This window comes from Apodemus sylvaticus, chromosome 22 (genome assembly GCF_947179515.1).
Source record: "Apodemus sylvaticus chromosome 22, mApoSyl1.1, whole genome shotgun sequence".
Taxonomy (NCBI): domain Eukaryota; kingdom Metazoa; phylum Chordata; class Mammalia; order Rodentia; family Muridae; genus Apodemus; species Apodemus sylvaticus.
In genome coordinates, this window is record NC_067493.1 from 17,577,074 (window position 1) to 17,590,646 (window position 13,573).

General features: G+C 48.5%; 1 protein-coding gene across 1 annotated transcript in view; it reads left to right on the top strand.

Moving 5' to 3' along the window:
• Flt1 (fms related receptor tyrosine kinase 1) overlaps positions 1–13,573 on the top strand; it is a 173,075-nt gene that overhangs the window by 121,367 nt on the left and 38,135 nt on the right. The window contains exons 16-17 of the mRNA XM_052167989.1: positions 4,604–4,710; positions 9,429–9,561. Of these exons, the coding sequence (XP_052023949.1) occupies positions 4,604–4,710; positions 9,429–9,561 (240 nt within the window). The remainder of the gene's footprint in view (positions 1–4,603; positions 4,711–9,428; positions 9,562–13,573) is intronic.

Below are 13,573 nucleotides of genomic sequence, written 5' to 3' on the forward strand. Positions count from 1 at the left end.
TCAATTATGACATTTATGGGCGATTTTGAATCTGCTTCGACCTGAAGATCTGAGTTCTTCTGTCTGGTGGACCGGTCCACCTGGGCTGAGCTGTCTCTCCAGCCCATAAAACTGTAGTTCAGAGTTCAAAGGGGTTGAGAGGAGGGATGGGATGTGAGAGAAGCTTTTAATCATCCCTAACAGCAGTTTGCCGCTCACCCCGTTGTCTAAAGTTTTTAAAAAGAAACCGAGGCTTTGGTCCACCACACAGCTGCTCACAGGCTCATGTAAGAATGTTTTCCCAGTTCCTGACGACAGTGGCTCTAGTTGCAGGCCCTCCATCCTTCCCCACCCCACCCCACTAGAGCTCCCTGGTGATTTGCTTCTTGCGAACTTGGCTGGTTTTATCCTGTGAGCTGAGCTGTTGGTACTGCTACTGCCTGAGGCCGCGGCAGCCTGCTACCAGTCAGTGCCACACGCCGGGCCAGTGTGTGGGTGCCTAGTTATTGAGAAAACACCCAACCATTTCGTAGGCTGGTCTACCCAGCCAAAGTCTACCTGTTCCTGGTAACAGTCCTGCAAAGGCGTGCCGCCAGTTTCCTGGGCCAGAACTGCACACAAAGAACCTACTACCATTGCTACTAGACAGGCTCGAGGCACGGCAAGGTGCAGACTCTTGACATCCGTACCCCGCCCCACCCCGAATTCAGACGACTTGCTAAGTGGTACCCAGAAGGATGACACAAAACCTGGGAGAGGCACCTGACACGGTTCTGTCTGTGCAAGGGAACAGGAACTTATATCAGAAGGCACCATTATCATAATATAAGTTTGGCCTTATGAGCATCCTGAGTGAAAACAGAGACGTGCTGTATCCATTTGCAGACCTCTTAGGGGAGTTATGACCCTGAGACCAGCACTCTCTCCTAATAATTATCAAGTCCCACCCACATTGCCTCTGCCCCTGGGCAGCTAGGCTATTTTTATAGACTGAATTGATCACCTGTCACCAGCCTGTTGAAGCTTCTTGGGGGGGGGGGGGGGTGGAGTCAGCTAGTGTGTGGAGAAAGCACCTAGGGCTGTCCTGACAGTTCTTCTGCAAAGAGCAATAGAAACAGAACTATCAAGTGGAACACAGATGCCGCGGTGTAAAATGCTAAGATTTTTACTAAGCACCACTGAGTACTGATGCTAAATTGAGCCTGACATTCTTCTTAACGGCCTTCTAATGAGGCGGTTCCTCACACGTATGGTTGCATATAAATAGTCCACCCGAAAGGAATTTTGCTTGAGTAAGGACTATGGAATTAGACTTTGGGGGGCAGTTTCCTGTCCCGTGGAATGCACTGGGAAAGTTCCCACAGTCAGACAGGACTTCTTGCTCCACGTTCCTTGTTCCACGTAGGATTCCTGCGCAAGGACCCTATGAGGCCATCAGCAGCTGAGACAGTCAAAGGCCATCCCAGGGTGCCTTCGGAAGGCTCCTGTCATATTACAAAACTTATTTGTATCATGCATGTGCACATGTCTGTGTGTGTGTGTGTGTGTGTGTGGCTTGTAAGCTTCTGGGTGAATCTCCTGCCTCTGCCTCCATGTCACCATAGGAGCGCCGCCAGGGTTACAGCTTTTCACATGGGTCCCAGGAAATGATATTCAACCAATCGGGGCTGCATGGCTGAAGCCTTTGCCAACTGTGCGGCCATTTCTGCAGACCTCGGAAGCAATAAAGAGTTTGTCTCTGGGCCAGGAATGCAGCCCTGCTGGTAGAGCGCTTGCCTAGCATACGTGAGGCCCCGGGTTGGAACCTCAGCACTACGTGAACACATGCCTATAATCAGTCACCTTGAGAGGTGGGGGCAAGAAAGGCAAAGCCATCCCTGGTGACGGGGCCTCCATGGGAGACCTACACGGGAGACCCTGTTCCAACAAAAAGTAAAACACAGTAAGGTTAATGTCTTTGTATTTGCTGAGACACTTGGTTTGCTGGGCTTCTTGAGTGTTCTGACTCTGTCACTGCTCTGACCTGTGCCCTGTCACTGTAGGAGAATTTAGCTGAATTAAGACAGAGAACCATTTGTTGAAAAGGCTATCTTTTTTCCATTGGATGTTTTCAGCCTCTTTGTCGAGGATCAAGTGGCCATAGGTGTGTGGGTTCATTTCTGGATCTTCAATCCTGTTCCATTGATCCTCCTGCCTGTCACTGTACCAATACCATGCAGTTTTTAACACTATTGCTCTGTAGTATTGCTTGAGGTCAGGGATACTGATTCCCCCAGATTTTCTTTTGTTGCTGAGAATAGTTTTAGCTATCCTGGGTTTTTTGTTGTTCCAGATGAATTTGATAATTGCTCTTTCTAACTCTGTGAAGAATTGAGTTGGGATTTTGATGGGTATTGCATTGAATCTGTATAGTGCTTTAGGCAAAATGGCCATTTTAACTATATTGATTCTACCGATCCATGAGCATGGGAGGTTTTCCCATTTTTTGAGGTCTTCTTCCATTTCCTTCTTCAGAGTCTTGAAGTTCTTGCCATACAGATCTTTCACATGTTGCAAATTGGTACAACCACTCTGGAAAGCAGTCTGGCGGTTCCTCCGAAAACTGGGCACCTCACTTCCAGAAGATCCTGCTATACCACTCCTGGGCATATACCCAGAGGATTCCCCACCATGTAATAAGGATACATGCTCTACTATGTTCATAGCAGCCCTATTTATAATTGCCAGATGCTGGAAAGAACCCAGGTATCCCTCAACAGAAGAGTGGATACAAAAAATGTGGTATATCTACACAATGGAGTACTATTCAGCCATTAGAAACAATGAATTCATGAAATTCTTAGGCAAATGGATGGAGCTAGAGAACATCATACTAAGTGAGGTAACCCAGACTCAAAAGGTGAATCATGGTATGCACTCACTAATAAGTGGTTATTAACCTAGAAAACTGGAATACCCAAAACATAATCCACACATCAAATGAGATACAAGAAGAAAGCAGGAGTGGTCCCTGGTTCTGGAAAGACTCAGTGAAACAGTATTTGGCAAAACCAGAACGGGGAACTGGGAAGGGGTGGGAGGGAGGACAGGGGAAGAGAAGGGGGCTTACGGGACTTTCGGGGAGTGGGGGGGGCTAGAAAAGGGGAAATCATTTGAAATGTAAATAAATAATATCAAATAAAAAAAAAAGACAAAAAAAAAAAAAAAAAAAAAAAAAAAAAGACAGAGAACCGCAGCAGGACAGTGGTGACACACACCTTTAATCCCAGCACTTGGTAGGCAGAGGCAGGTGGATTTCTGAGTTTAAGGTCAGCCTGGTCTACACAGTGAGTTCCAGGACAGCCAGGGCTATACAGAGAAACCCTGTCTCAAAAGAACAAGGGGGCGGGGGAAGAGACATAGAGAGAGAGAGACAGAGAACCCCACAGTGAGGTGCTCCTGTTTGAAACTCTGATATTGCTGCCATGTATACAGGAGTGGGTGTGAGTACACCATCCTTAGAAATTGCCCAGTTGCCGGGCGGTGGTGGCGCACGCCTATAATTCCAGCACTCTGGGAGGCAGAGGCAGGCAGATTTCTGAGTTCAAGGCCAGCCTGGGCCTGAGTGAGTTCCAGGACAGCCAGGGCTACACAGAGAAACCCTGTCTTGAAAAAAAACAAATCCAGAAAAACCAAAAAAGAAAAAAAAAAAAGAAATTGCCCATTGTCTGTGAACACAGATGCCTGTCATGCCTAGAGAGAAAAAGTCCCATCTGGCCTTGGCCTAACCTCCTTTGTCATTGTAGTCCAGTCAAGATGGCCTTGCTCAGGCCCAGTGGGGTGTGAGTGTGTGTGTGTGTGTGTGCGTATGTGTGTGTGTATGTGTGTGTGTGTGTTTGTGTATACATGTCAGTGTGTGTGGCATTTGTGTATGTGTATGCATGTGTGTGTGTGATGGATGTATGTGTGATAGAGCAACTGTGTGTATGTGTGTATGTGAGAGAGAAAGACAGATGGACACCAAGAGAAAGACAGAGAGCCTGCCCTCGGTCTCTCCCCTTGGGTCTGGCAGGGACAGTGCTCAGGTTTGTGCTATGGACCGTGGACTCGGTGGGACTCGGTGGGAAGCAGGCCTGAGGCCCCCCCACCTTTCCTCTCAGCTGGTGCCTTCTGGCTGCTGAGGTCAGAGCCCCAGAGGCAGGGAACAGCCCTGTGGTGACTCCAAGCAGCTACCACAGAAGCAGGCAGGCGATCGTGACCGGCCTTGAGATTTATTTTTATTCCCAATGTCTGCTTTGAAGAATTTTGTGAGTCCCAAAGCGGCTGCTTTTATGTCTTTTTATGTTTTCTTTAGAATTTCCTCTAAAACCCATCAGGCAGATTTTAGCGTATCACAGATTTAGCACTTTAATGAGCCCCCCCCCTTTAATTTCCTTCCATCTTTATTTTCTCTTCTGATTTTTACTTAATTATTTCTGAGAATACTGGTGACAAACTCAGCAGAACTTCTAGAAAACCCTTCTGGGTGCAAAGTCACAGCCTGTCTCAGAAATCAGGTGCTCCCACAGACGCCCAGCTAGAGTGAGCGGAGACGTCCCACGAGAGGACTTCTTTTATAGCATCTTTGTGGTTTTTCTCTCTCTAGGAACCTCAGACAAGTCAAACCTGGAGCTGATCACGCTCACATGCACGTGCGTGGCCGCAACCCTCTTTTGGCTCCTTCTAACTCTCTTCATCCGAAAACTGAAGCGGGTAAGAATACAGAAGATGTGATCGCCAAGCCATGCAATCCCTCTTCCCCTCCCCTCCTCCCCCTCCATGTGAGCACGTCCCTCGTTCAGGCAGCCATCATGTTGAGATATATGTATAGTTAATGCCATGGGGACTCACTCCTAAACAAAGAGCCATGGGCAGAAAACAATTGCTGAGAAAGGGAAAATTAGCCTCTCCCAGGGATGAGCCCCCTCATTAGTTACCAATGCCAAGTGGCCACCCCTAAAATCACGTATACACAATAAACACCAAACACACTCAGGGCTCCACTCTAGTTCCCATGAGCCTGTGTGGCGTACAGCATTAGCCCCTGTGCCAGGTCTTCTGGGGACCTCGGAGAGCCACAGCTACTGTACACAGTCTAGAAGGAAACTGACTTGACTCCATCACAAAGCTAACCATCACACTGCATCTCTGCACTAGGGATAGAGAGAGATAACCAAGCCAGACATGGCGGTGCCTTTATCTCAACCAGCCTATCCTAGCATTCGGGAGGCAAAGGCAGGAAGATTTGCATGTTTGAGGCCAGCCTAGGCGGTGGTGGCGCACGCCTGTAATCCCAGCACTTGGGAGGCAGAGGCAGGCGGGATTTCTGAGTTCGAGGCCAGCCTGGTCTACAGAATGAGTTCCAGGACAGCCAGGGCTACACAGAGAAACCCTGTCTCGGAAAAACAAACAAACAAACAAACAAACAAACAAACAAACAAAAAAGAAACCCTGTCTCAAAAAAAAAATCTGAAAAAAAAAAAAAGAAGAAGAAGAAGAAAAGGAGCTAACCGAAGGATGTAAGGGGAGTGTGGACCATCGAGGAAACAGCGTTAGGGGAGCTGGGTGCGGCTGCCAAGGTGGGGCGAGCACAGGGCTGCAAAGTGTGGCTGGGAAGGGCACTGAAGGCAATGGGAAGAATGGGGCCCTGCTAGCTGAAGGCTTTGGTGAAGGTGGAGATGCAGGGATGTTCAGCAAACGTGACTGTGGTAAGAAGAAGCTGCTGCTTCAGCTAGGGAGGAGGTGAAGGGATAGGGTGAGTTTCCTCTGGTCTTAAAGCCTCCCCTCACAGACAAGTGTTGACCCACACCCGCTCAGGAAATAAAGAGGGGCAAGAAAGGATCATGTGACCGCCTAGAGGGTTGGAGTTGAGAGCTCTACCTTGAGAAAGGCAAGGTGTCTGCGCTTTCTAGAGATCCTCCTCTATGGTTGTCCCACGGTTGTCCCATGTCCTGTGGGTAACATCTTACACGGGGTCTCAGTTCGTCCTGCCAAAATGTCAAGGAGAGGGGAGGTATTATTATTCCCCATTTTAAAGAGGGAAACCAAGGTTCCCTGAGGTAAAGACATGGGTCCAAATGTCATTATGGTAGTTTGGTTCTGAGCACAGGCTTTTCTAACCTCGGCTCCATGGTCAAAATTGCAAGGCATGCTTGATGGTTGGGATGGGAGGGGTGGCCGGCTGCCACCTTCCATGTTCATATGAGACATCAGACTTCTGCCAAATGGCGTGTTTGGCTTTGAGACCTGACCAGTCCACTGCTTTGGAAGGAAACAATTGTTTTGAAAGGAGAGAATACATCTTCTGGAGAAATCCTTGGGGGGGGGGGGGGGAAACAAACTTGCTGAAACTGCCAGGGTGGTACAGGGCCAGGTAGGCCAGGGAAAAGCACGGGAGGAAAATTGAACCAGAAAGCTTAAGATGGAGCCGGGCGGTGGTGGCGCACGCCTGTAATCCCAGCACTCTGGGAGGCAGAGGCAGGCGGATTTCTGAGTTCGAGGCCAGCCTGGTCTACAGAGTGAGTTCCGGGATAGCCAGGGCTACACAGAGAAACCCTGTCTCAGAAAAACCAAAAAAAAAAAAAAAGAAAAAAGAAAAGAAAGCTTAAGATGCTTAAATTGAGATGCTGAGATGCTCAAGATAGACTTGAAAGAGAGGCTGGAGAGATGGCTCAGTGGTTAAGAGCACTGACTGCTCTCCCAGAGGTCCTGAGTTCAAGTCCTAGCAACTACATGGTGTCTCACAACCATCTGCAATGGGATTGGATGCCCTCTTCTGGTGGGTCTGAAGACACCTGCGGTGTACTCAGATAAATAAAAAGTAAATTGAAAAAAAGAATTATTTACTAAATAAAAAAAGAAAGAGAATAACTATAATGGATGACATAAACAAACAAACAAACTCTCCCCCTCCCACCTTAACTGGAGCAGCAGCCTTCTTATTCAGCAAGACCTAATGGGATAAGACTGGAAAGATCTAGAACAGATTTAAGAGGGCTCTTACAGTGCCAAGATTCCACAGCTTGCGTGTTGGGAGAGAGAGATCATCTACAGTTTGAGTGGAGGAGGCAAAGGTTAAAGATGTTGGAGAGGTTTCTCTAAGCACAATGCTAATTCCTCATTGATAAAGAATGTCCCTATCTCCTTGTCCCCACCCGGCTGAACAATGGCTAACGTGTATTGATGCCTGCTAGAAACCAGGTCCTGTTCTAACCAGTCCGGCCAATCATTTGATATCCATAGCGACCCTCTCTGATAAGTACAATTGCTATCACCATTTCACAGATAAGCAAGTTAGGTTTAGAGGAGTCAAGCCCCTTGTCTGGGAGGTCATTTGCCTGAGCACAAAGGGTGACTCAGAGGAGGCAGCTGTCCTCCATTCCAAGGGCTGAGCAGCCACTCAGAGGCATTATCAATTAAAAGAATAAATATCTGTCAACTAGAACTCCGTCAACACACTTCCCTCTCGGGTCTGCACGTGGTGGTGTTGCCTCTCTCTGCCTTACTGAGCTAAAACATTGAATCTCCCAGGAGCCGCGTGGGCTCCGCTCTAAAGCCTCGCCATCTCTCCATACCGTACAAATGCAAGGTGTCTCTTGATAGGTTTCAGCTGTCACTCGCTTTTTAATGGTTGCCTGGGTGATAGTGAAGCTTAGACATCAAAATCGTCCGAGCTGCTTTTCCCCTGAGCACCCGGCACCTGTAGCCTTGCTTCTTATCTCTCTGACTTTACGCCTTTGCCTTTATCGGATGCAAAGCAAACTCTCTGCCCTGGGCTATTTGTCCCACGATAATTTTTGCAGGGCGATTGATTGCAAGCAAATGATGGATGAGGTGAGCTGTGACAGCCCGGATGGGGCTGAGTAAGGGCTGAGGAATGTGGTGGCCATGAGATGGTGTCTCTGGAAAGGCGCTTTTTCCCTCACTCTGTGCCTCCTCCTGGTGAAGGGGACAAAACTGTGAAGGAGAGAGCCAGCCGGCCTCATTTCCGTGAAGTTTCTGTAACTTTGAGGCAAGGATTCTATGGGAAAGTGCTAATCCTTTCTGTCCCATCCAAGGCTCTGCCCACAGAAACTCCATTATCAATGTGTCCACTAGTAGGAGATGAACCTACCGACAGATCCTGTCAATCTACTTCTCTGTGATCTGCTACAGTGGCTGCTTTCTGGGTTTGATTTGTATTGCCAAGAAATCGAGTTCACAGCACACAGTTGTCATTCGACACACTTGCCATCTGAACAATGCCTCTAGGAACTCAAAACGTGTCCACATTTATGCCTCAGTTGTTTTTTAATGATCAACCTCTGTTTCTGAGAACAGACAGGACTTTGCATAAGCTAAACCTCCGATCTAATGGCACTACTGGACTCCACAGTCTTTCCGGATAGTGAACCAATCAGGAGCTACAGGGTTCTGACTGGTTAGATACTTAAGAAATGTCTATGCTTCCCTGGGGACCCTGGATTAACTTGGCCACTCTTGGCTTCTTATAAATTCAGAAAAAAACAAAATAATAAAGTAATCTCACACACACACACACACACACACACACACTGCTTGTCCACATGGTTAAGAGGACCTGGGTTCTGTTTCCAGTACCCAGCATCTGTAACTCCATCGCCAAGGGATCCGATGCCTCCATAGGCACCAACCACATACACATAAAAGAAAAATGCTGGTGTTTTTTAAAGAAAGATGTTTAGAACAGCCATGGAAAGCTCTCTGTCGCTGTTTATCATATTAAATTTTCTTCTTCTTCTTCTTCTTCTTCTTCTTCTTCTTCTTCTTCTTAAAGAAAAGCTCTCATACAGTCACGTCTGAACAGATATGTACACGAGGTCAGTGAAAGTTTGGGGCACACTCATTCAAGACAGGATACCATTACTCCGGAAACGCCACGAGAGAAAAGTACAGAGCTGTCTCACAGAAACACCACAGTACAACGTGGATGTCCCTGTCGCTGTGCTATTGCTATGAGGAGACACCATGGCCAGGGCAACTTTTAAAAGAAAGCAAGGCATTTAACTGGGGGCTTGCTCACAGTGTCAGAGGGTGAGACCATCACGGCAGGGAGCACGGTGGCAGTCAGGTGTGGCACTGGAGCAGTAGCTGAGAGCTCACACGATCCGGAAAGTTACAGGCAGAGAGGAGACTGGGCTTGGCCTGAGTTTTCAAAACCCCAAAGCCCCTCCCCGCCTCCCCCACTCCCCACCCCACCCCCTGGTTACACACCTCCTACTGCAAGTCCACCAACAGGGAACCAAATACTCCAATACGTGAGTCTATGAATACCATTCATATTCAAACCACCACAGTGTGTGTGTGTGTGTGTGTGTGTGTGTGTGTTTAGGGGCCCCTCTGTACCTGGCCAATCGATGCAAAGTTGTTTTTCTTCTTGGTAACTTTTTTTTGGGGGGGTCTCTATTTCTCAGTCTTCTTCTGAAGTAAAGACAGACTACCTGTCAATCATAATGGACCCTGACGAAGTCCCCCTGGATGAGCAGTGTGAACGGCTGCCCTATGATGCCAGCAAGTGGGAGTTTGCTCGGGAGAGGCTTAAACTAGGTAAGCGGTTTGTTTATTTGGCAGATTCATAAGCCCGTCAGAGAAACCTAACCCTCCCCCCCCCAAAAAAAACACAAACCCAAAAACGCTTGTTTTGAGAAAAGCAGCAGAGAGCGAAACGAGACCTGGGAGTCTTCCTTCCAGCTGCCCAGCCACTGGCTCGGGCCATGGATCAGAGGAATGTAGTCAGGAGAAAAAGACAAGGTAACAAGAAACACCCTGTGTTCCGGTTCTGTCGTGACTGAGTGGCCGGTGCCATCAGAAGTCCCAGAAACACCAAGGTCTCTCCAGGCTTAGTCTCCAGCTAGCAGGTAAGTAAAGACTAGGAAGAGAGTCTGCAGCTTGCAAGCCCAGGCACTCTTAGATAGCAAAGCTCCTGGGAACTTAGTCACCTGTTGTCTAGAACAGTTCAGCAGAGTGAGGCTCCCTTAGGTCAAGCTCTCTGTGCAAATTGTAAGATGGCCTGTGGCTTCCCTGGTGTGCTGTGGTGCAACCCTCAGGCATCACTTAAGTTTCACTTTTGAAGAGCAGAGACTTCTTTTCCAGGTCAGGCAGATGTTGTAAACAGCAGGCCCCTGGACTTGCCCCCCCCCCCAATTCCTCTAGCTCAGACGTCACAATGCACACTTTATCTCCAGCGATGGTGCTGAAAACAATCAGAGCTTCAGTGACTGCTCCCCAAGATGTCTAGAACATGGCTTTCTGAAAGTTTTCCACTTGCTCCGGTGTATGCCAAAGTCATTAGTGGTTGAAACTAGGAAAACAGATTGTGAGCCCAGTGTCCTCTGGGCTTGTCAGTCTCAGAGCGAGAGCGCTTGCTGTTCTGACAGCCTGACCCTTCTCTTCCTGGGCAAGTTGCACTGGGAGGAAAGTGCGATGGCTTTTCTCGCTTTTCACTTGGGGCTTGAAATGATTCTGCTTACACAAGGAAAGGAGAGCACCGGTGAGGTCCTGTTCAGCTTGTGGGGAAAAGCTTGGAAGGCAGCTAAAAGCGAGAGAAAGCCAGACCAGGCTGGCTGGGGTGAGGGATGGGGAGCTGGAGAAATCTACGAAACACTGAGCGAATAAGTGTAGGTACCGCAGTCGATGAACATTGTCTGCAAGGCTGACTGTTCAGGCGGCTTGCGGATTGGTCACCTTGGCTGGGAGCACAGCATCTATTTCTCCCACAATCGGGAGCTGTTCTCGGGCCATGTTGCTCTCCAGAGTTGTTAGCTAGGATAAAGCATACTTCTTCCAGGACAGGATCCACAAGAGCTCCCTGCCAACTCCTGACCCCCCACCCCTAACCCACCTAACCCACCCCGTTCCCTTCATTTCTACTTAAATCCACAGCATGTCCCCCAGGCTGTTTCCTCTGTCTCCAGAACTCCCTGGAGCTCAGTTGAAGTCACAGAATCACATTTCATCAGGCTTTCCCTGTCGAAGGCTTTTCTTGGTGAAGGCTTGCTATGTGCAGAGCCTCAGCTGGGATTTGGCTGGTGTCCATCTGAGCGTCTCTTGGAGGAGAGTGAACGGGCATCTAGCCTTTTAGTATGTGGTGTGGCAGCAAGACGGGAGGGGCTCTCCTCTGATTAACGTGAGAGCGAGGAGGCCCCAGACGTCTTGGCTCCTGTTAGCCAAAGAAGTGACAAAAATGATTTGAAATCATGGCTGACAACAAAAGGAACCAAGGTTACATCTAGATTGGTGGAAAGGGGAAAAATGTTTTAATGATCAGTGTTACATTGGGTAAAAAGAAAGAAAGGAATGAAGGAAAGGAGGGAGGGAGGGAGGAAGGAAGGAAGGAAGGAAGGAAGGAAGGAAGGAAGGAAGGAAGGAAAAAAGGAAGGAAGAAAGGAAGGCGTAAAAACTACACAGCCCGAGGGCTGATTTTAGCAGTGTCTTCTCTGTTGGCTACAATGTCCAGCCTTGTAGGAGGCACACTGGAAGTTCCCCTGCTTGACCGTTCAGTCGGAGCTTGATGTTGTTAATATAATTGCTAAAATCAAAAGTCGGGGTGGGGGTGGGGAATGGGGGGTGACATGGACAATTTCCTGACTCCTTCCCAATTCCTGACTAGCCCCGGGAGAAGATTCAATTCCCATAAATGTACAGGGTCCTGTCTGACGTAAGAAGGTATTTCTATTAGAAAGCACTATACAGGAGAAGTTGCCTAACAAAGAAAACACACAGGAAGTCTGGAGCTCGGCAGTGAGACCAGTTCCCTTGATTGCCAAAGAAGGGTAGCATTGATTAGTTAGCTTTTGTCATGGTGGCCAGAGTTGATAACAGAAACTTAGGAAGGGAGGTATTTTGTTGTTGTTGTTGTTTTTGTTGTTGTCGTTGTTGATGATGATGATGATGATGATGGTGGTGGTGGTGATAATGAAGGTGATGGTCTCGGGAAGTTCAGCCCATGGGCATCGGACTCAGGCAAAGTATCATGGTGTCAGAAGCCTGTGGTGATGGCTGCTCCCACTTCATAGAGGGCAGGAAGCAGAGAGACAGGCAAACAAGGGCAATGGAGAACACGCCCACAAAACCTTTCCTTGAGACCTACATCCTCCAGCTCAGCCAACCTCTCGAAGTTTCTAGAGCCCCACACACACACCCCCACCGCCGCCCTAAATAACAACACCCACTCTGGAGTAAGCTCTCAGGCAATGCTCGAATCTATGGAGGACATTTGATATTGAAAACATTCCAGGGGCCAAGTTCATGCTGCCCTGCCCTCTCCCTAGCGTGGCTGGGACTCATCAAGGCCATTCCAGGACTCTTGCACTGCCTGACAGTGACCTAACACATCTCGGAACTAGTGTGTGGCATTCCAGACAACACCAAGAATTCCAGGGAAAGGAAATGTTCAGGCTAGGTCAAGTCCAGTGTGAATCAGTCTCACTGGAACTAGAACCAGGGATCTGAAGTCGGATTCCAGGGCACGAGATGATCACAGAGCCCGCAAAAGCACAGTGTCGATTTACGGGGCAGCCCAGTAAGACCAACTTATTCCCACTGATGGAAACAGAACCCCCAAATGCCTGGTAAACACAAAGTGTGGAATGTGCAGGGATGGCCAGGAAGGGAATGTGTAGGGGTGGACACTGCAGGAAGACAGGGGCCTTTGGAGCGTGTGGAGAGATTATCCCAGTGTTTCCTGGGCTCCGAACACTTGTCAGACAGCAGAATGCAACTGAAAGACAATGTTCTTTTACTCTGGAAAGCAAAGAATAACCTTCAACCAAAATATGCCATTTGTTTTGAAAGCCAAGAAGCCCCTAAGGAACTCTCCCTAACCCAGCCTTGATGCTGATGCACACACAGCACTTTGGGGGGGCCACTGTTTTTGCTTCTGTTAAGAATCTATCTGGCTCAGACCGTTTTACATGAGAGGATATGTTGCTGTGTCTCTGTCCCTGTTGCTTGCTCTGAGAAGAATCAGGTTCAGTAGTCACCAGCTATACATGTCTGACTTTGGAAAACCCTGTCATCTCCTGGTGTGGCCCTGCTGAGCAGAGTGTGTCCCAGGAGACAGCTCTTGTCACTGAAACTGCCCAGATGCCTCTCATAGAGGGCAATCAACTTGAAGCTACAACAAGGCACAGTCGTGCATAAATGGACAAGGGCTCAGACATGATGATGTCACAAAGAATATCGTCTGCCTGCCTGCCTGCCTGAGTCAGGGTTTCTATTCCTACAAAAAATCATGTCCAAGAAGCAAGTTGGGGAGGAAAGGGTTTATTCAGCTTACACTTCCACACTGCTGTTCATCACCAAAGGAAGTCAGGGCTGGAACTCAAGCAGGTCAGGAAGCAGGAGCTGATGCAGAGGCCATGGAGGGATGTTTCTTACTGGCTTGCTTCCCCTGGCTTGCTCAGCCTGCTCTCTTATAGAACTCAAGACTACCAGCCCAGGGATGGCCCCACCCACAAGGGGCTGGGCCCTCCCCTCCTTGATCAGTAATTGAGAAAATGCCTTACAGCTGGATACGAGACCAGCTAGTACACTATTTATCTACACACACACACACACA